General features: G+C 38.8%; 1 protein-coding gene across 1 annotated transcript in view; it reads right to left on the bottom strand.

Moving 5' to 3' along the window:
• Positions 1-1,063: 1,063 nt before the first annotated feature.
• The window catches only part of MTHFD1L (methylenetetrahydrofolate dehydrogenase (NADP+ dependent) 1 like), a 180,002-nt gene continuing 156,621 nt past the window's right edge, over positions 1,064-24,444 (bottom strand). Inside the window, exons 27-28 of the mRNA XM_063443094.1 lie at positions 8,379-8,479; positions 1,064-1,177 (exon numbers count right to left, since the gene is read on the bottom strand). Of these exons, the coding sequence (XP_063299164.1) occupies positions 8,390-8,479 (90 nt within the window). The 3' untranslated portion in view covers positions 1,064-1,177; positions 8,379-8,389. The remainder of the gene's footprint in view (positions 1,178-8,378; positions 8,480-24,444) is intronic.

Raw genomic sequence — 24,444 nt, 5'->3', positions numbered from 1 at the left:
TCATTTACAAATGTAGCCGAGTGTTGGATTTAATTCAGAATAAGCTGCAATTATATCACTTATTTCGATATAATTCCATTATATTATTTGGGTATCATCAGCAAAGTGCTGAATCAGGTCTAGGAGCTGAAGTTTTTCTGTCAGCACATAGCCAAGTACTAAATAAGTTGTTGTGAGATCAAACACGATATAACTCCCCGTTTTTTATGCAAATTCATCATTCACTGTTGTGCATCATCTAGATCAGGGATAGGCAACCTTCGGCTCTCCAGATGTTGTGGACCACATCCCCCATAATGCTCTTACACACATAATGCTGGCAAAGCATCATGGGAGGTGTAGTCCAAAACATCTGGAGAGCCAAAGGTTGCCTATCCCTGATCTAGATATTTCAGGTAGAATCTTGAGAAAAGTTCCCCTTGGGCAGAGTAATTCCGAGAAACCATATTTTCATCCAGAACTTATTTTATGTGAAGTATTTTGGATGCTTATTGAGTAAGACAAACACTGGAGTAAATGGGAACCAAAATACATTGAGCAGAAGCATTTTATATGGTTAAAAGAATCACTCTAGGCACCCACACATTTCATGCAATTTGAAGAATATGTTGTAGCTAGTTGAGTCATAAGAGGGGATTTTCAGTTTTGTGGTTTATAATTCTGTTCCATTAGCCCACTTTTTGTTTTGCTCAAAAAACATGATACTGTAAGTTGTGCTAAAAAATTAAAAGACAATGAATAATTGGTCTAGCCATTTTGAGTGATTGTTCACTGCGAATCCTCACAGCCTGGAGATCCACAGTAAAGTCACAATGTCCAAGTGAATCTTTGTATTTATCATAATGTATTGATTTTGCATACAGTACCCCACCCTGTAATGTCCTCCTACAATTTGATATGGTGTGCCCCCACTTGAGATTCAGTCACAAAATATGAGCATTGTTTATTGTCCTGAGAATATAAGATGCAGATATGCAAACCTGTGCAGACTAATATTTCTTTGACATTGGCTGTACAATGTTTAAAAGTGGTTTGTTTTTTTGCTTTAAGAATGACAAGAGACTTATTTTCAAGATATTCCAATTTATTCCAAATGAGAAAAGAAAAAGATTGTTTTTGCATTCCTGATTTTTCTTCATTATTGCTGTTCAGTTGACATCCTTGTAGTGTGAGATCCCTAAAATAAAATAGTAAAGATTAATACACCACAATATCACATTTACTTAAACTGAGAAGATCATTTCAAATTGTAGGCCAACAATTTTTTAAACCCCTTCAGGACCAAGGTGCTTTTAAGATTCACTGTGTTTCTGACCAAGGCCTTTTTGCCATGTGTTAGTTTTATCACAATTTCAGCCTGTTTAAGTATACCCATATATATTATATGGCTTTCTATAGATACCCAATATGTATATAGGACATTCTTTGGATATTCTTACAAAAAAAGCTATACCGCACTCAAAAAAACAATTATAGGGTCAGGAACACAAACCTGTATTCCTGACCCTATATAGTGTTAAAACTAGACCCCTCCCCCCTAAATATAGTAAAATCCTACCTTTATTCAAGTCAGTTGCTGGCTCTGCCCCTGATCCGCCTGTGTGGCTGACATCATCAGAACTGATTCTCTGAGCCACTCACAATGCTTTCACAGAGCCAGCAGAAGCCAAACACAGCCCTGGCCAATTAGCATATCCTCATATAGATGTATTAAATCAATGCATCTCTATGAGGAATGTTCAGTGTCTGCATGCAGAGGGTGGAGACATTGAATGCAGTACTGCACATTGTGCAGCACTACCCCATAAAGCACCTTTTGTAGCCATATGAGGAGTGGCCAGTGGAGTTATCCCTAGGTTTACTGCAAAAAGCCTGAAGGTAATGATTCTACTCACCAGAACAAATACAATAAGCTGTAGTTGTTCTGGTGACTATAGTGTCCCTTTAAAGGAAAAAAAAATAAAAATATCTGGAGAACAAGTATCCTTGCAGTGCAGACTTATTACAATATTCCAAACAGGGCATGCCCACTAGAATAAGGAGCAGGGATAGGAATTGTAGTTAACACATCTCTGCACTGGGCATCAAAAATCATTTTGTTATGTTGTGAAAATGTCCAGTAGTGACGTGAAACGAGTTCAGTTTCTCGTTTTATTAGTTTTTTTCACTCCCCTCCCTTTTTTTTTTTTTGAAGCCCAGGGCAGAGATGTGTTGGCTACAATTCCGATCACTGCTGCTTATCATAGTGGGCATGTCCTGTTCTTAATATTGTAATAAATCTGCACTACAAGGATACTTGCTCTCCAGATATATTTTTTATTTCCATTAAGGTCTTTTGAGTGCAGTATTGCCATTTTGTGAGAATTTAAACATCGAGAACACGGAGCCCATTTACCATGGTCGAGTGAGTAATTTGAGTCCTGCCTGCTTTAGTGATATGTTGTATATCAATTTTCCCCCGCCCCCTCCCCTTATCTGAGATATTTGTATACTTTGAATACCCAATATGTATATATTTAAACACAATATTAAATAAGAATAAACTTCTAAAACAAATGGGGAAAAAAACTACTTGGTTTTACACTGCTTTCTCCACACAATTGTAACTAAAGAAAAAGGACTAAAATTAGATTACCTAGTAAGTACCGATTGTGCCTAGGAGTTCAATAAATTTTTAGAATTTACAATACAGATATTGTAAGGAGTGAATTACGGTTTTAAAGCTAAACCTCTGCAAAATTTGGCACACTCCGGTTACAACTTTCATAGTCCTTACAGAAACCAAACTGCTACACAAAAGTACATATTCCTAGAATGTACAAGATACATCCCCTGGGCTATAGAACCACTTTATGAAAAGCCTCTGTCAAATCTGCTGGTTACATTTCATTTATTTTTATTTTTTTTACACAAGCAACAGAAGCGGCCTAAACCCACAGAGTAACTATAGTAGGCTATTTCAGATTAACTACAACAATTGATACTGCTTTGGGTACAAAGGGTGGTTACATCAGATATTGATTTGATTTAGATTTTTCTTCTGTTTATACTATATTTTGAAAGTATTCTTGCTTTACAGCATTGCCCAAAACGTTGGCACACTAATATATATATATATATATATATATATATATATATATATATATATATATATATACAAATTTAACAATTTAAAAATAGCCATATATCCCAACTATAGAACTCATTATAGGTTGATTAACATTTTAGCTTTTTTTGCATTGACCCCAAAAAAGTTTACCAGGCAAAACAAGTGACTAAGAGCATCCACGGTTCCATTTATTGGACTGCACAGCTGATCACCAAAAGTGCATTGGTATGGCTTAACAAGAAAATAACACGAACGCAGCAAGCATATGATCACACAAATGAAGTTTAGATGACTTCTAATTCGATTACATAAGGATAAATACTAAACAACTGCCTTGTGATGCAGTCATGAGTAGATATCCATGTTACATAAACAAAATGAATAGTGAGATTTACAACAGCTCCACATTGTTTCAGCTGAATGAAAGCATTCCAGCATATGAACATCTGTAGCCCAAGAGAATATACATGTCACAAATTTTACTGATGTACCAAGGAGCCTAACTTGGCTTGTATTATTATTATTATTATTATTATGTATACTTTTGCTGTGTTAAAGTATTATAATTCCATATGGTTACATGGTTCCGCTGGTGACATTTTTTATTTATTTGATTTAATAGGTTTCTGCATTTTAGAACAGGATATGGGTATTATTGCCATCAGACATGTCTTCCTTTGTACACAAGCCAGGCTGGTTTTATTTCAACTTTGTGTTGAAGCTGGTTTTGTCTCTCAATCCCGCCTTTCAATGTGACCCTGTTACTGGATGCATTGGAACTTTAGTTTAGCCCTGCAATATAAAACATTGCCATTTAGTGGATAGAGCAATGTTATGATTGCAGGGTGAAGCACAGCTCTAGTAGCTGTCTTCTTGACAACCATTAGAGGCACTTTGCTGAATAATTAAGTGATACTCCGTTATTTAACCCCTTTAGGACACATGACAGAAGTTTCGTCCTTAAGGGGTTAATCAAATGCTGCTCATGGAGAGTGTGGTGTTTTGCCGTGAATGCGCCCTAGCCCCCCATTGCTTCCCGATGTAAAAGAAGCATTTGATTGGCTGAGATCATCAATCTTTATGATCACAGCCAGGGAGGTGGGACAGCCGCAGAAAACCAATGCAGCAATGGAATAAAGGTAAGTAGAAACTACCTTTTAAAGCCTCCTGGTGGGGTGAACAACGCATAAATAGGTAGAATAACAATATAGGGGTCCTTTAATGAGGACTTGAAAGCCAATGAGGGGTTAAAGGCTAAATGGGTCTTCAACCAGTTTGAAATGAAGAAGAAAGATGGCTGTTTTTATTACCAGCCTAGACAGGAAAGATTAGTGGAATTCAATACATTCGCTGCCAACACTTGCAATCTTTGTTTCCAGCGGCAGGAAACATTTCCACAGCTCTGTCTCAGACCGAAAACCTTTCTAGTGGCACTTGAGACTATAGTTGGAAACCAGAAAGCATAGTGGGATGCAAAACACATTAGCTTTATATCTCACAAACACTTCAGGCATGTGAACCTATAAAAGAAATATTAAAGTTCCAGTTACTCTTTAGGCTGCCCAAGAGCTGTTTCTCAGTGTTCCCAATAATAAAACGCTTTTCCATTCGCAACCAATTCATTGTAAATTCTATTTTAAAAAAATATCTGAGCATGCATCGACAGTGCTAAGATAATAATACAAAGTACAGGTTTTAAATAAGCATTTTGAAATCATTCCTTTGAAGAAAGAGAACACGATGTGATTGATATTTTCAGTTTGGCAGCTGTTATTGTATTGTATTATTTCACTCCTATCCATTTGGATGTTCATTTTAAAGCATCATATACTACTCAAACAGTTATTTTAGTTATTGCTTTATTGTCATGCTAAAAATATACAAAAATATACACTGTCCATTTAAGCGGGGCATTGGATAAATAATTGTTCTGCAAATCAGCGTATATTTAACCCCATTGGTTCAAATGTGGAATGCACATATCTCCCAGGGTCTGTTCTGTAGTCTTTGTTTTTCAGCAGATTTTCATGGAGTTGAATTTGTATGCCAGCAGAGGTACCCTAAGCCCAATATTTAGTTATTTTAACCCCTTAAGGACACATGACGTGTGTGACATGTCATGATTCCCTTTTATTCCAGAAGTTTGGTCCTTAAGGGGTTAAGCAAGATCCAAACACTAGACTGTGAAACACAATATTGGCACAAAACTGCCTACTAAAGCATATTTACTGTGCTGGAAATGTAGAAATGCTGTAAGCAGGAAGAGGGGAAGTGACCCGGGCTAGAGCTCAGAGTGGGCCCACGAAAAGCCCCAGGTCTAAAACGTTCCATTTATTAAACTTACATGCTCCCCCTTACTGTAGCATGGCCAAGAAGCAGCACCTTCCTTCTGCCCAGCGTCAGTGTTCATGCTGGAGGCTGTGTGTAGGGGGCGGGACATAACATCATATACCTGCTCCTTGCTTCACACAGCGTGGCAATGAACAGTGTTGAGGCTGGGCCAGGTCATCTGCCAGGTCACAGAGTGTAGCCTCGGCAGTGCTCTCATAGATATCTCTGCACCAGCCAGAAGAAGCTGTCTGAGCCCGAGGAGGGTGCAGACAAGCTACATTTCCTACAGGACCACAAAGGACCAGGATTCCCCCCCCCGGCCAATTAAAGACCCTTATCTACCCCAATAGACCACCTAACCCTCACTTCAGCCTCTAACCCCACACTACATTTGGCAAGCTGTTTTTTCTCATATATTAACAAAGATGCATCTTTACTTTGGGGGTATATCTACTAAGTGGTTAAACAAAGTGTGCAGTGTTTAATTACACAGCTCGGCATGGGGTATTGTTCTGGGGCATGTTTCTTTCAATGACGTCGGTTTAATGCGGTGTTAGTTTGTAAATATAGGTTTCTAGAATACTTGGAAATCATTCAAAGATTTGGTGTCATAAAGTGATTCGGAGAACAAGTCGATGTTGGACATAGAGCGTGCTATATGTCGGGAATTCTAGAGGTGCTTAAATCAACCTATATGCAAGAGGCCATAAAGTCTATCCTTGGGCTGAAGCCACTGATCCTTTTAACACCCAGCAACACCCCTTGCTGTAAGGCTCCCTTTAATGGACAAACAAACATAAGAGCATTTTTGAAGACCTTTAAAAATAGCATACGTCACTGAACACAGACAGTTAATTGACTGTCTACAGAGATCCTAAGAAACGTCTGAGGGGGTGCTGCACATATAATAAGAAACTACCCTTTTCTGGAATTATGAACACTCTTGATTAATGGAAACCTTGATAAGGCTTTATTACCCTCACATGTTTAGCGGTTGTGTGCTGGTTTAAAAGCAAATTATAATCAACTTTTTCTTTAGCCTTTAAAAAGCCAGAATCTTGATAAACTGCTATTGTGTATCTAGTAGTGGAACAACTTTAATGATTTTGTTAATTGCAGTCATGCAATTTTCCATTTCTAAAGGTCTGGCAGCCACAGACTGAAACCACACAACTGAAATATTGTTTGTATTCTGTCGTTCTTCCTAGGACATTTAGAAAACGAAGGTGTTTTAAAACTACATTATTTACCGCCGGTACATGTGAAGTGCTTTTATACCTTATTTGACACATGTAGTAGTTTTCATAAAGCATATGTTATCAATATTATAATGGATGGATATTTTCCTTTTGTTTGTTTGAGTTATATGTATTCTTAATTCCATATATTTCATTATTTTACAATGGATTATTATTGCTAAAAATGAAAACCTTTCAATAAAAAACATGACAAGAAAATGAAGGTGTGGTAAGACAAAGGGATGGTGGTTTAGTCTACTCTTAGCAAGAAAGTAATCTGGATTTCTACTTTAAGGTTCAAGACCTCCACAGAATATACTTAGGGCACTACTTTTACCAGTCCCAATCTTGGTATCTGGATATGTAGGCAATTTTGAATAGACTTATAGCTTACCATATTTAAAGAACTGTCCCAGCAAATAGATGGGAATCAGTGTAAGCAAAATTAAGTTTGTCAGGAGTTCAAGTGTCCCAAGGTAGATAGGTTTGAGAAGTTCCCAAGCATGATATGTTTTTCCTATTACATTAACACCTCAAATATCCCCAAAACATGGATTGCTAGGAATGGTTGTTCTTCTGATACTTTAAATTGCCATCAACAATTCGGTAAAAACAAAGTATCCCAGTTACACAGTTACAGATGGATATAGGCAGGAATAGAAATGGAAACTCAATGTATGAGCTCTTTGCTGTTTTTGAAGAAACGTCACGGTTTGCTTTAGTTACAGCATCTGTGAGTAGACCAGCTAATGGAGCTTTCTGGGCAAGCAGTATGTGCATATGTAATTAAGCTGATCTTATACCTCATACGTTAAGAATGGAAAATCCATTACGCAACCAACACAAAGCAATTAATCAGATTGGTATTTACTCGATAAAGCACAGACATTATTTGCTCTATAACTTTCACGTGCACTTCAATACAAAGGACCCAATAACAATTTTACTCAGAAAATGTCACTAGCCATTTATCTCTTTTCTGAAATTTGTGTTATTCACATTCTTAAAATAGATAACATAATAGACTAGCAATATCCTTAATACAGCCCAGCTTTGAGCGAATTGTAGAGTCACTAAACTTTAAAATCAATTTTTGCTTCTTTTAACTGGTCAACGTTTGTTTTACAATACACAATGTTTTAAAGATACTCTGTAAGGGAAACATGGTGGTCTGGCTCACCACAAATTGTTGCCTTTAGGCAGCAATGAAGTACCGTAGTACCATAAGTGGTTATTTTCATGAAGTGCACATCGAATTGTCTATACATACAGATTCCCATCACCCTGACCACTTCTAAAAGCAGTTGTGGTCATTGTGTAACACTTAACTAAATGTATATTTAAACATGTCGTTCAAAGCAACACCACACAGCCCATTTGCAACTAGCTATGTCTGAGTGGCCAGTTAGTATAGGTAAAAACTAATAATCCCCAACCTACTCAATTACCTCCCCAAGTCGACATATTTTGGAATTACACAAGGGACCCTTCACATGAGTGTGACAAAAATCAGTGATTCCTAAACTTTTAAAAGCAATGATTCTTACACTTCTGGATCATTCTCTTCCTCAATTTTATTGTTTGGGAACCAATACTCAATAGCAAAAGTAAATTTCAATATGTTAAAATAAAATAGAATTTTATTTTCAAAGTTCAAACTTCCAGTGTTGAAACTATTCAAATCAATAGAGAAAACATACCTGTTGTTTAATTAGAAAAGGCCTTTTACTTCCTCAGTCACAGGATCAAGGTCGATATCATAGAAGCAAGGTCTGGTGGGTAGTCCGGGCATTGTACTCATCTGTGGATATAAGGAACTATATAAGAATTGTTTTACAGCTATAATGCAAATAGAATAAGACATCTGTAAAATATTATATATAGGTTAACAAATAAGTGGCTTATCAAACATCCTATTAAAAGATTTGACATACACTTAATAGGGACAATATAAGCACCAAAACAACTTTAGCTCAAAACGGTTTGGTGCACAGATCATGTCCATGCAGTTTCATTGCCATTTAGCAGTTAAACCACTTTCTGTTTATGTTTACACAGCCTTTGCCATACCTCCCCTGGCTGTGACCCACACAGCCAATATGAAAACATGGTTAAATTTTTAAAATTGGTAATTGAACTTTAATCACACACAGGAGGCTGTTGTAGGCTCTGGCAGGCTATTAATTGAGCATTCTAAATTAAAGACACAGCACTATAAATTTAGCCAGGAGAGGTGTGACCAGGGCTGCATAAACAAAAGCGATTTAATCTCTACATGGAAGAGAAGGGTGCAGAGAGACTGCAGGTGCTTTATCTATACACTAAAATCACTTCATTAAACGAAGGTACTTAAAATGTCCCTTTAAATGTGCCATCAGATTCAAGGGTAATATAACTTAATTCCATACAATTAAAAAAATAAATAAATAATATATATATATATATATATATATATATTCAATTGCTTGATACTCTGGACTTCAGAGGCAAACAACCAAATCCAACATGGCTACTTAGCCAATTACATGACTTATGTAGGCACCGAAACGCCCCCGATGAAGGTGCACTATTGAGGCACCGAAACGCGCGTCGGGTTTTTCTTTTCTATCTTTCATCTATTCTTACAGGGCACCCTATCACTATGTGCAGGCAACCAACAATCTAATTATGGTTCTGCACATTAGCACAATTTAATTCTTGTCTGTCCTTTTCCCCCTTTTGCATTTTTGCAAAGGTTAGGAGGGGTAACAGTAATAGTGACACTAAGTTCTGAGAGATCCTCTGACTTTATTGTCACAAGTTCAGCTCCTAGTGTAACTAATGGAAATTTAGATACTTTGTGCTAATTATGTATTGCAACAATAACTAAATTACTTCGCCTATAGCCACACTGTGTGGTCTTATTGATTCAAGTTTCCATATAAGCTTATATTTCCACTCAGCCATATGGGTCTGCCTATATCCCCAGGTTAATTAGATAGCTCCTTTTTCTTTAATATATTTTTCAAGCTACCTATCATTCTGTGGATTTACAGATTGCACTGGTTCTCGACCAGACTCTAGGCCTATGTATATATACATTTTTAGTATTTATTAATTTTTCTGACATTGACCTTGTAAATCAGAATTAAAGTCTGGAGTCTGAAAAATGCTATGGACATTTCCAGAGACCAGAGACTTTGGAGGTTAGCCATTTGGCTTTAGTAATTATCTGTGTCTGATTTTTTGTTTTTCGGAACACATTTATGTACTATTACCTTTTTTATTTATTACTATTTTTTTCTTTGATGTATTATTATTTTCAATATGATTAGATTTCCAGTTGATACTATTGTCTAGATCTCCTATCTAGCAGCTTGAGTATTTTTGCAGTTACACGAATAGGGGTTAAGCCCCAGGACATTCTGGAGTGTCTAATAGGGTGTTACTTTCTACATGTTGTGTGGATTAGTCTTGTTTTTGACAACCACCACTTGTAGACTTTCTTTTTGGAAAAAAAAAAAAAAAGAGCCCTACCTCAGGCAGTTTTATCAATAAATTTTCCAATTGCCCTAAACCTTAAAGGGATACTATAGGCACCAAAACAATGTTAGCTTAATGAAATAGTTTTGGTGTATAGATTATGCCACTGCTGTCTCACTGTTCAATGCTCTGCCATTTAATACTTAAATCACTTCAGGTTCTGTTTATGCGGCCATAGCCACACCTCCCCTGGCTGTGCCTCACACAACCTACATAAAGAAAATGTGTTTAATTTTCAACCATATGTTAACTTGCTTTAGAAGTTTTTATCTTCTGCTCTGTAAATTGAACTTTAATCACACAGAAGAATCCTGAATCGTCTAGAAGGTTATTAACAGAACATGAGATAAAAAAAAATTCTGAATTTAAACAGAATGCGCACTAACAGAAGTGTAAACATTAGTTGACTCTTCACAGGAAGTGTTTAGGAAGGTTGGGTAAGTCAAATGCAGAGAGGTGCGACTAGGGCCCTATAAACAAAGTGATTTAACTCCAAAATGGCAGAGAAACGAGCAGCGAGACTGCCTGGGCATGGGCATGAGCTATACACCAAAACGGTTTCAGTAAACACACATGCAAAGCACCCCCCCCTCACACACACACCACCCATCAATGCAGTATGTGTGTGTGTATGTATTCAGCAGTCTGTGTGTACGTTTGTGTGTGTGTGTGTGTGTGTGTGTGTGTATTCAGCAGGCTGTGTGCATGTATGGAGCGGACTATGTGTGTGTCGGTGTGTGTGTATATGTTCAGCAGTCGGTGTGTATGTATTTTATGTATGTATTGCATTTGTTGGAGATACTAATAAATAAGCCTGAGTTTATCTATAATTTACGTTTTTTCTCCTGTGAGTTGTGTGTAGGCAGGGCCCCAGTGCACGGCTTTGCCTGGGGACCCATAATGTTGTTAAGATGGCACTGGTGGGTGGGTGGGATGGAAGACTGTGAGAGAGCACTGACTTACGTGCTGTTTCAGCACTGCTCCCTCCACTGATGCCACCAGGAGACAGGAAATTACGTCAATCAGGCAGCGCCGCCTCATTGATGTAATTTCCTGTTTCCCAGCGGCATCAGCGGAGGGCGCAGTGCTGGAACAGCATGTAAGTCAGTGTTCCTTCGCGCCCACACCCCCTCACAGCATCGGGAAGGAATCGGATCCACCAGGTAGGGAACCTGGGTGGACTTCAAACCCCCACCTGCACCAAAAAACAATTAAACATTATTTATGTGCTGAGAGGGGGATATATTGGGGATGAGGGGGAATATGCTGAGGGTAGAGAAGAGGAGAATCTGGGGGGGGAGAGGAAGAGAAGAATCTGGGGGGGGGAGGAAGAGAAGAATCTGGGGGGAGAGGAAGAGAAGAATCTGGGGGGGAGAGGAAGAGAAGAATCTGGGGGGGAGAGGAAGAGGAGAATCTGGGGGGGAGAGGAAGAGGAGAATCTGGGGGGGAGAGGAAGAGGAGAATCTGGGGGGGAGAGGAAGAGGAGAATCTGGGGGGGAGAGGAAGAGGAGAATCTGGGGGGGAGAGGAAGAGGAGAATCTGGGGGGGAGAGGAAGAGGAGAATCTGGGGGGGAGAGGAAGAGGAGAATCTGGGGGGAGAGGAAGAGGAGAATCTGGGGGGAGAGGAAGAGAAGAATCTGGGGGGGAGAGGAAGAGAAGAATCTGGGGGGGAGAGGAAGAGGAGAATCTGGGGGGGAGAGGAAGAGGAGAATCTGGGGGGAGAGGAAGAGGAGAATCTGGGGGGGAGGAAGAGAAGAATCTGGGGGGGAGAGGAAGAGAAGAATCTGGGGGGGAGAGGAAGAGAAGAATCTGGGGGGGAGAGGAAGAGAAGAATCTGGGGGGGAGAGGAAGAGGAGAATCTGGGGGGGAGAGGAAGAGGAGAATCTGGGGGGGAGAGGAAGAGGAGAATCTGGGGGGGAGAGGAAGAGGAGAATCTGGGGGGGAGAGGAAGAGGAGAATCTGGGGGGGAGAGGAAGAGGAGAATCTGGGGGGGAGAGGAAGAGGAGAATCTGGGGGGGAGAGGAAGAGGAGAATCTGGGGGGGAGAGGAAGAGGAGAATCTGGGGGGGGAGAGGAAGAGGAGAATCTGGGGGGGGAGAGGAAGAGGAGAATCTGGGGGGGAGAGGAAGAGGAGAATCTGGGGGGGAGAGGAAGAGGAGAATCTGGGGGGAGAGGAAGAGGAGAATCTGGGGGGAGAGGAAGAGGAGAATCTGGGGGGAGAGGAAGAGGAGAATCTGGGGAGAGGAGAAGATGATGCTGGGGGGAGAAGGGGAATATTGTGGGTGGAGAGGGGGATATGCTGTGGGTAGAGAAGGGAAGATCCTGGTGGTAGAGAAGAGGAGAATTAGTTTGGACAACTGTAGGAGTTGTTTTTCTAAACTTAAACCTCAGTATTCGGGTTTAATTGCCGTATTGGCACTTTGAGGGAAAAAAGTTGGCATGTATTGCGGTTTGGGCACTCTGGCTCAAAAAGGTTTGCCATCACTGGCTTATAGGGTCCCTTTAATAATGTCTGGACTCTGTGGATCAATAGTTTTAAAAATCACTAAGTTTTCAATATCTTCTATGGGCACTATTGCAAATGAAAAGAGTTGGTCAGATCAGGTGCCATAATGAGAAATTTCTCATTATTAATAACAGTTAAATAATTACATTTGATAAACAATCTGTGCACGAAAGTTCTCATACAAGGACAGTAATATATATTTTTCATTGTGAAATCACACATTGAGCTTCCCATTCTATAGCTTTGAGCCCTAGATGCATGCATTCAATATGGTGGAGAACAGATGATTATTCTTCACTGAGGTAATCTCATGTTACAAGCTTCATGTGTTCTGCTAATGAATAGAACAGGGTCTGATGAGAACAGGTTGGCTTTATGAATGGACTGTATTAACTTTACTGTAAACCAACCAGATTCCAAGACATTAGAAATTCCGACAAATAAATTGAATCATGTAGTGGAAAACTGAATGGTTACATTTCATTAAAGTCAGGAGTAGGACCATTATTTTAGTCTAATTTGTATTGGAATGTGTTAGAAGAATCAAAGCAATTAGTACAAACTAATAGAGTAGTGAATAATACCATGTATTGGATAAACCGCAAAATAGCCTCATTGGCAAAAAAAATGTAGAGTAATCCTGTTGTTACCATATAAACTGGACGCATTTTGAATCTGGTCTCATGCAAGAAAACACACTAAAAAGGGACTTCCGATGCATAATTCTAAAAGGTTATAAAAATGGTACAGCAAAAGAAACATATTAAAACACTCGCTTGCACTTTCTACAGAAAAATACTGTTAATATCTGCAAATGGTATTCACACATTGGCATTTATGTAGCTATGTGATCTATAACTGGTATCACAGCTTAGGAGTTTGACTAAGCATTTTGGAAAAGTTCTTTTAAAAATAAATAAATAATAAAAACCTTGGTTACCAAGGTTAGTCATCACTGCTGGAGATATGGGTCACTGCAGTTCTAATTTGCTTTCACTTTCACAAGGTTTACAGTGATTCTAAAACCCAAAAGTAAAATGTACTGGGAGATGTTGATGTGAAATATTCAACAAAAAGTATCTCAAAGTTAAAATCCCTTATGAAGGAATGTGAAGAAAAAAAATAAATCTTAAAACAAAAACAAATTAGAAGCTTGTTATTGCACGAAAATGGAATATGCATTTTGGTGGAAGGTTGATTTAACAGCATAGATGATTGATACTTCTTTCATATAATGTATACATCATGGGAAATACGGCTCCACAAGGCATCCTGGGGTTTGTTTGGAAATCAATAAACATTACAACTAATGTAGATACAGATTGAACAACATTTCCCCCACTAAACTGTTAGGATACAAAATTATACACTAAAGAAAAACAGGAAGAAATCCAAGGAATGTGCTCAAGAGACCAAATATATAAAAAATTTAAAAAAAAAAAAAGTTCATCCGTGGTGCAGAGAGCAAAATATTCTATACATTAGAAGTACAAAAAAGTTGTGTTTTTCTAACAGCTGATTGCAGTTTCATGTTCGATTTAATAACGGTTCAAATATTTTTTGACAAAGGCAGTAATATGTCCGCTTCATTTTGTGTAGTATGAAAGAACATACAGAGATAAGTTGCAATACATATTTAAAATGATGAACAGTTTGCAATGTACTGAAGTCTTCTTGGAACAATAATATTAAGACAGGGGTGGCTTAAACCTCCCAAGAGTCCTAGATTCGTTGGGAGAAATTTGGGGCTCCTGTCCTGAGTTTGTTCCCCAGAGCGTGTACATAGACGGCCCTAGGTATTTATTAGCAAAATTTCTCTGTATCCTTCCTGGTAAAATATTTAGCAAATTCCCAAGCAGGTCTTAGAGAGCATAAGCAAATTCATAGTGTCACATATGATGCAGTTTTTCGAGTGACATTAGATGGATACAAATGTTTTTAGGGACTTCAAACTTGTGGCTTATTTGATATTCTCTGGCAGGTTATTCCATGTATGCAGAATTTAATTTGAAATGTCCATATGAGTCTTACAAAAATATGGACATGGCCTTGACCCTAAATAAACGATTCCAACAAGATACCATAGACCTTTAACTCTGCAGTGCCCTACAAGTGTTCTAAAAAGAGAATGCACAATGACATTGGTCTTGTACTGCACACAACAGGTCTTCGTAGCAAGTTTTTTTTTTTTTTTTTAATCATGTGGCCAAATGGCAACTGGAATGCAAGTCTGTCACAGATCGATGGTGATTCCATTCAACACTAAAGAAGCATCCTGCATTGTGTTTATTCAATATACAGTTTCAATAGGAATAATGAGATCAGTCATGGAAAGCACCATGGACCTCCCAATACTAAGCAAATGGGTATTTCAACGCACAAAAAGGAGATAGTGTAAAAGTCTGCCTGATGTGTTCCCCGATTTAAAGGGAGACTCAAGGCACTGTAACCATTACACCTCATTGAAGTGGATGTAGTGTCTGGGGGCAATTGACCTATTCAGTATTAAACTGTTTTAATGCTAAACAAGAGTCTGCAGCATCCCATTATATCTATGCTACTCACGCTAGAGAGGATCATTAGCCTGAGCTTCAACTGCAAGTGGTGATTGGCTGAGTTCATCAACTAATTGCACTCAAGTTATCACAGCCAACTGCTGGCATGGGATGGCTCAGAAAGGGTAATCTCTGCCTTAGCCATGTGGATGGCCAAGGTCCCTAATGCAGTGTTAAACTGGTTAAACTGAAAATGGCTTAATACTTAATGGAGAGACAGTGTCATGGGACTTCAGGCACTATAACAACTTCAATGAGATGAACTTTTTTTATAGTGTCTCAAGTGTCCCTTCAAATGGTTGAAATCCGTTTTACAACTGTATCATATCGGTTTGCATTGTGATTTCATGAAGTCTTGTTTACATAATCACATGCCCCTTACAAACATTAGATATGCGTGCACAGTAAGTTTATTTTGGACACCTTGAAGTTAAGTTTCAGTTATTGGCCCTTTGGACGTAAGCAGACCGTAAGTAAAAAAACTTTTTTTTTTTTTTTAACTGGTTATAATTCTCACATAGATTAAAAATAACGTGGAATTCTCAGAGCAGTCAAAGAATAATTAATCACGGAAAAACAGAGAGGAACACTTTTCAATATATTTTTTATGTAATATAGACCATTACTAAAAGATGCACAAAAAGCAGTATACGTGACCTCGAAATAGCAGTGACATTGACATAATATCCCCAAAGCCAATATAGATTTCATGAGAAATAATTTTTGTTAATGTTGATGGTAGTATTAAAAATATTCATCTGCAAAAAAATGTTTTTAACAAGCCAATATTTAAAAAGAGAAATACATCTTTCGTGTCCATATATTTTATACGTACCTTAAGAGGATATATACCTTACATAAAAATAGCAGATAAATAAATAAATAAATAAACCATAGTTCTACTGCACAGACCAGGTCAAAGAAAGACAATGTGTGACTTGGCAGCTTTCCTGGGGCATTACAATGGTAACGTTGGCACTCCACTAGTGAATTAATGTTCTAACTAAAATGCCCTATTTCTGACCTTAGGGAATTAAACGTTTCCCACAATGAGGAGAATTAAACTAACAGCCCTCAAACGGGATGAGGCATTAGCTCAGCTTTGGAAAGGTTAATTATAGTAAGGACCTAAGCAGAATGCATATTTTCCCATCATGTTGCAAAGAACCGTGCTAAATTTAAATGCAACCACAATAAAGTCAGACATCCTGCTCATGGTTAGGCAGTATAGGAATCCGGGTTACAACAGTGGTTCTTAAAAACTTTTGTGACAGGAGCTCAAAATAAAGTATATTTTAATAACGATGGTCCATCTTCAGATACAGAACAAGCTCAGAGACCAATACTTCAAATGTATTATGATATATAGCAAAGAGGGTTTTACAAAACACGTATTAGTAATTTTTCAAGTGTCAAAATAAGTCTCCATGGCACTGGGGAAAGCAATTTATGGTGAACAGATATATGATGAATAGTGTGCCTCTTCCACCACTGGGGACCCATTTTGGGGTTAGGAACAATGAGCTCTGCTCACTACTCCTTACAGGTTATAATGATGTAAGAAGCACCCTGGTGCTGTTTCCCAGTAATAGGGCAAACTGTTTTGCAACTTTTACCTGGTCCAGCTTTGGCAATGATTCAGAACTCGGATGCCAATGTAGGCACTCATTAAAAGCCTCTGCCAAAGTCAGATGAACATTACCCAGCAGGGTAGGAGCCTAGTGAGAGTGAAAACTGTTGCAAAACGTCTTTGGTCTATTACTGGTGAATGGCACTAGGTAGTGGTGGCTGTTATTCTGCATGGAGTAACTCTTTAAATGCATGTTTAAAGGACCACTATAGTTCCAGGAAAACAAACTTGTTTTCTTGGCTCTATAAGGTCTTTAGGTCCCCCCTCCCCCCCCACCCTCTGGATCCCCCTCCCGCCGGGCTCTAGGGGGAGGAAGGAGTTAAACGCTTACCTTTCTCTCCAGCATCAAGCTCTCTTGGCGCTGGGGACTCTCCTCCCTCTTCCGACGTCATCCGCTGAATGCGCATGCGCAGCAAGAGCCGCACACGCATTCAGTCAGTCCATAGGAAAGAATTTCTCAATGCTTTCCTATGGACGCTGGCGTATTCTCACTGCGATTTTCACAGTGAGAAGTGTGGAAGCACCTCTAGTGGCTGCCAATGAGACAGTCACTAGAGGCTGCATTAACTCTAGTGTAAACATAGCCAGTTCTATGAAACTGCTATGTTTACAGCAGGCAGGGTTAACCCTAGATGGACCTGGCACCCAGACAACTTCATTGAGCTGAAGTGGTCTGGGTGCTTAGAGTAGTCCTTTAACCCCTTAAGGACCAAACGTCTGGAATAAAAGGGAATCATGACATGTCACACATGTCATGTGTCCTTAGGGGGTTAAGTCAAACACATAGAGGATATATGGTTGGCAATCAGAAGATGACAATCACTGGTATTCAATGTAATGCATCCAGTACTTCATATTCTATGTATTGCCTGTCAGTATTGGGAATGTCGGCGTTAGGAAGTTATTTCCAGATTTGTACTTTCCAAGTTGTTTATAGAATAGGTGAAATGGTTCTTAATATAATTAAAGTCTTTACTTCTCCAAGGTAATGTATGGATGGCTAACACACAGGGTTACATCAGACATATTAGTAGCAAGGAGGAGGCTTTAAGGTTGGTATAGCAGAGTAACAGGTGTAAAATGGAGGCAGCAAGGGTATGGGAAGAAAACCAAGATATTTATAGGGAGGGCTACAACAAAACAAAAGGCTTACTAAAGATGAAAGAATCACAACATACACATTTAAAAGCGATTTGAGTTCTCAGTCTGACCTATTGGAGAATCGATAGCAACCAAATCATTAAAGAGTATCACAATGTTCTGTCATTACTGGGATTTTCATGTGATTTGCATTGTTAATTGAATCAGTAGCCTTCAACAAAAATTCACTTTGCCAGATGTACTTTAATTTCTTGAGATCTTATTGTAATTGCAATTGTATGCACATCCATAAATATTAAGGGATACTACTTACGATATGCCCAGAGTTGTCTGACATTGTGTACTGCACCATACATAAATGATGGAGAGTCAAATTTGTATCTATAAAATTGCTAGCAAATGTCTAGATTTCTCTAAAATCAGAGATGGAAAAAAAACAAAAAAAACCCCAGCCTATTTTAACTTCTTTCAGTTAATCCAGTCTATGCCGATCAGCATAGAGATAAGAAGGCTGTGCTCTGCATGTCCGTTATCGGGCAAAGCCACCTCTGGGTAAATAGAGGCCTCACCTAACTGCCTTCAACCTAAGGGAAAGCAATGCCTGAAAGAGAAAGGAAGTACAAGTAGGCTTTGTGTGAGAGCACTAGCAGCAGCAGAGAGAGAGAAAGAGCCAGAATGAGTTATTGCAGGAGATTTGGACATGCAACCTGAGGGTGGGGAGAGCGAGAGCAGGTTTTATTTACATAAAGACAATATAAAAAGTGTTGGAGACTTTTAACCTGTTATGGGATGCAATTCTATGCGTTCCAAAGAGGGGTATTCAGCAAAGGTGTGTCTTACAGCAAGTGTAATATCCTCTGAAAACATGATTGATGCTCTAATCAGGAAAAAGTGGTGATGGCAATAAATTTAAGATTGATGATCTCAGCCAATCCTATGCTTTCCCATGGAATGCATTAATTAGGAGGCATGTGCATATGTGTGGCAAAATGCTGCGCCAAACAGATGGCTGCTCCGAGTACATCTGATAGAATTAAAGTTTTAACTTGCTATTTCTGAAGGAGAACCTCTACTGGCTGTCTGACTGACAGCCACTTAAACCCTGCAATGAAAACATTGCTATTTAGCAGAACTGCAATGTTTTCAGCTGCAGATTGAGATTAAGCAGTTTGGGTGCCTACAATGTCCCAGTAAATGTATAACATGGGTCAAGACAGATGGTTAGAAAACTGCAAAGCTATATAGATCACAACAGGTTCACTTTAAGGTTCTGAATGTTGATTGAACTTTAAGCATCTCACTGTCTCAAGCAGTTATCAGCTGCACTTTAAACTCTTCACCTGCTTATAAGTCATGCAGGAATATTACATTTTTATATTTGATTTTTATTTTTTTTTTACTTTAAAAGCGGTCAGTTGGCCATTAACAATAGTAATGCATTCACAATCCCACCGTTTCTTTCTACACCACTTTTACAGTGATCAAATCAATGAAAAAAATGTCCTACATCTTATGTTAAGCTTTTAAGTTTCAGCACTCACAACATATGCAGAAAATGAAAACATAATGTGAAATTAAAAAGTTGGATGGGAATTATGGGAGTTGCAAGAGCGATAGAATAGAAACGTGCTAGTTCGCCATGGTCTAGCATAGCTATTTGAACAGACCAAGTCTTCTCCTCAAAGCACCTCTGCTGTGTGGTCTGTACGGTCAGAAGGGATTTTGATGCTATTGAGGGAGTTAATCTCAGTACTTAAGCTCAGAGTCAGAGTAAAAACAGGGCCCCTTACAAGTGAAAGGGTTACATTCCTAGAAAGGCTAGCTTTGCTTGTCTCAGATGTGTTAAATGCAGCATGTTAATGCCTAGTGGTATAACTGTGATTGAGGTGGTGTTTGAGTTGAGGAAGGAGGGACGTCAGGCAGCATGTTAATGTCTAGTGGTATAACTGTGATTGAGGTGGTGTTTGAGTTGAGAAAGGAGGGACGTCAGTAGGGATTAAGATAAACTAATTCAGCCTGAAGTGCAAGGACATCTAGGAATGAACCTTCCAGATGTGAATTTTAAAAACATGACACTATAATACCATGTTTCTTTCATTCTTCCATTTATTATCAGTTTGTCATGAATCCCACCTGGTTTCTGCCCCCAGCAAAAACAGTGTCTCTTTAGGGAAGAGGAGGCAGGGCATCGAGTACATGTATTTATTTTATTTTAAAATGGAACAATCAAGTTCTATAATTTTTAACATTATTTTTTATGATCTCTATATTACACAAATGTGTATTTGTGGGGTTAAAAAAAAATAAATAAAAATAATTATATTTATTGCCATAACTGTATCTGGACTCCCTACCAATCATTGTTATAAACTTGCACCAGGCAGTCGGCAGTGAATACCTTGTCAGACTTGGTAATCACTCAAATTCTAGAATTTATTTAGCATGTTTCAAAATTAATTTAAAAGTGGAGCGGACACAAACTTTGGAAACCCTTTAAAACCAATATAGATTTACAATATGAAATTCTGCTGATGATATAACAAAGCAACCATGGATGTTCGGCTAAGGTAACAGGACGTACTTGAAAACCAGAGTAATCTGAATGTACCTTTCCTGGTTAAACTATTATTATTATTTACTTTGTTGTTATTATTATTTCTATTCAGTAAATTAGATGCTAGTGTAGGAAACACCCAATAGCTTATTTTCAGACAAGAATTTCAGAGGTGATTTGAAGCAGTACTCAAAGCACCCTGTAATAGATGGTCAGATAATAATGGGAGTTGTAGTTTTGCTACATGAGGGGGGCGGAGGGGCAGAGTTTGAGACGCCTGCACTAGAGGCACTCCTTTTTTAATACTTTAGATTTTTGAAGGTATTCACGTTGACGTGCACAGAATGACGCGACTGAACGCGGCTAATGCTTCAATAAATCTCCCTTAGACCACATTCCTGATCTGAGCACACAGTCTTTTTCCACCATAAGCGTGACTTGGACCAAATATTTATGCATGCAAATTTTATAAAAAGCTCATGGAATATTTAACATAAGTTAGAGTCTTAACTGATATTGTGCTGCTAATCTAAAACATGGGAGTATGTACAGCTATGTAAAACGTATATGTACTTATAAATAACTTATCATGCGAGTAAATTCTCCTTCCATTAAGCATTTTATCTTGTTTACAAGAAATGTGCACAATATAAATGTTTCAGGTGTGTAACTTACTTTGACACCAGAGAGGCATTGGCAGAAAACAAGCATACACACCATATCCCTACCTCCCCAAAGGTGCTGGAGTAGATTTGCAGTAAGTGCATACATTAGCAGCCATAGTTTATGAAACCCTTAAAAATCGTACTATGCTGTATGGACAGCTTGGGAAGATTTCCAAGACAGTACAACTCACTGCTATTTTCTCCCTTCTTTATTTCATACGGTTTTCTTAATTTTCACATCCAAGCACACAAACCTATAAAAGCAGACATATATAGATGCATACTTAAATAGGGAGAGAAAGGGATTCTGTGCTGTCCCTGGAGTCTGCCTCCCCAAATGTGCCCCTTGGGCTTGCTGCACATCAGATAGCAGGTGTCTGAACATTACATTATGGCACCAATTGCCTGGCTGTGTTACCAAGGTGAGACTCCAACAGTAATTCTGCCCATAGGCGTGCACAGCCTTTTGCATAAGGGTGTGCACCCTAAAACACAAACACACACGCCGCATATATATATTGTGTGTGTGTGGGTGCTGTTTGTGTGTGCTGTGTGGGGGTGGGAGCACCATTTAGTTAATAGCCCCCCTTCCTTCTTACCTTTTGTAGAGAGGGGGGGGGGGGGGGGGGAGGACGTGCTGCTGGTCCAGTGGTGAGTGAACTCTAGCCTGCGGGGCCAGAGTTCACTCTCGCGAGATCTGAGGGTTGCCGCAGCAATGCTCAGACCTCGCGTCAGGAACCCGGCAGAGCTGATGGTAGAGCTCCCCGGGTCCTCTTCTGCCTCCCTCCCTGCCTGTATCTCTGATCTCCCTCACCGGCCCATGGAGGCACATAGCGTGGGCCGCGTGGATTATGGTATGCCTTTTGTGTACATAGAAATGAAAAATGATGGAGCAAACAAAGTGTTGCGTTTATAATTTTGTTCTGTATATTTCACTCCAAAAGCCACTTCAACATGTTTCTCCACAGTAGGCCCCTGAAAAGAATGGAGCCCATGGTTGGTGCACTGCTCTACCAGCCTAAAGGGTAGCCCAATAGAGCATTACACATAAAATAAAAAAGTTATAAAGGATTGGATTAACCCTTTGGGCAAACAGCAGATGTATGGTATGTCCACCAAAAATGGACAGAAAGCACTCCTGCTTTTGATGGTGCAAAGAAAATAAATTGGGTAAGGAAAACTGGGTGGTAAAACTGCATATGTCTAATACATTATCTGTATAATGCGTTAATAATACAAAGATTATGAATTTCTTCAGCCATATCACTGCTGTAGTGCTGTTGTATGCCCACCAGGAATAGTTTTTATTCTGGTGTAAGCAGTCTGATCTTATCAAATAAATCTCTACCCAGCATGAGGTTTATAGGGTAAATAGTTTAGCTTATCCCCCGGAGAGCTCAACTAATAGCAAAGAATGAGTGGAACTCAGGGCAATGGTTACCTTTAGGCAAAATTTGTCTGGTGGTCCAGAATAAACAGGCACATTGCAGACTTGGGCCAGTGAGGAGGTTACCTATCAGCCCTGTGACCCCCTCACTGTTATCCTCTGAACACCACACAGCTACATACTGGACAACTGAGGCCATCTTAGACCTGCAGCAAAATTATGTAAAACTGGGATAGAGTTAACAGGGGCCTGTCAAACTAATCTAATGCTTCTTCCTCAAGAAGTTCATAATAAAAAAAAAAAAAAAAAAAATTCAATCTCCCTGTACACTATCCACATTAACTCACAAACCAGGCCCGTTGTGGGATACAGAAGGGTTCAAGCCAAAGGCCAGAGAAAATGACAGTCCTAGGTTACATGCTCTTGAATGAGTTTCCCTAAATGTGTCCACTTCAGATTTCTAATACTCCTTACAGAGGTGCAAAAAGCTGTGGCACTATACATTTAAATATTGACATGTGTGCGCATTTATTTACATTTGTGTATGACAGACATGCACGTCTGACATATATTAGTGAAGCATTGTCTGTTAGACGTTTTCGGTTTCTTTGCTTTCTGTGGACCAATGCCCAGCATTTAGGCAGGAAGTGATTATGCAATAAGTTTAGTTTACTAACTACAGTATCTGCTCAACCCAGAGCTCTCCCTATGGACTACATAAACAGGACACGCAAGACTAAATTGTTTATTACCATGCATGCCACAAAACATGGAATGTCACAGCACCCTCTCCTTGATGAGATGCACTCAAATGTCTTGTGCTAGCTGCCCTAAATGGTGTACATTTGGCATATCTTTGCGTATTTATGTCACAATTCACCTTTTCAGACATTTTTAAAAGACTCTCCACGTAAATATAAAGCAATGACATAAGACTAATTCTCTTAAAACATGCACTAGTCTTTAAAATATTAAGTATAAATTACACCAAAGCCATTTAAATTAGCCTCCCCCCCCTTTATTTCAAACATATGGTATGAACGTGTTACGGCCCAGGGCAACAACTAAACTCAAAAAATTAAAAGCTAATGAGTTAACAATCCCAGTTTAGTGAAAACATCATGTAAACAATCATTTAAGCAATGTTAAATTCCTACGCACATCCCATGATCAGTGCTCATCTGAAATCAATTTAAATACGCACAAACACATTTATTTTGCTTTTCCCTACAACATGGGTTCTGAAATTGAATGGTTTGCATGTACAAATTGATTTACCATTCTGGAAATATTTAAAGACACAAAAACATGGTATGAAAATATAAGAAGGGTAACTTATATTTGAACACAATACAACGCCTGCTACTATCCAATTATCTATCACTCACAGAGTGTTTTACTTAAAGGGACACTCTACAGCCCAAAACACTAATACTAATTTAATGAATCTGGGAATCCCCAGTGACACAAACTGTATCAGTGGAAAGTCCACTGGTTGACTGATATATCCATTAGATGGGTGATGGGCTCAGTTTGGTAATTTAAGAATCTATTCACTGAACTAAGAGAATCAGCAAAATAAAAATGTTGGCAATAAGAATTCTAAATTTTGAGAGAAAAAAAAAAAAAAACATGGACACTAAATTAACTTATACATCCACCCCATTTCTCAAAATGAAGCAAAAGGTAGATTTGGAATGGCTATGTATAGTGACAGAATAATGAAAAAAACTACTAAATATGTGCAGACTGAACAAGCCACTTCACCCTTATATGAAAACTGTATTATTGAATATCAGCTATGAAGACAGGCCTAAGACAGGCCTAGCAGTTTATGCAGAATTCAT

Source organism: Pelobates fuscus, chromosome 2 (assembly GCF_036172605.1).
Source record: "Pelobates fuscus isolate aPelFus1 chromosome 2, aPelFus1.pri, whole genome shotgun sequence".
Taxonomy (NCBI): Eukaryota; Metazoa; Chordata; class Amphibia; order Anura; family Pelobatidae; genus Pelobates; species Pelobates fuscus.
The sequence above is the reverse complement of the archived record's forward strand: the minus strand, read 5'-3'. Positions and strand labels throughout refer to the sequence as shown.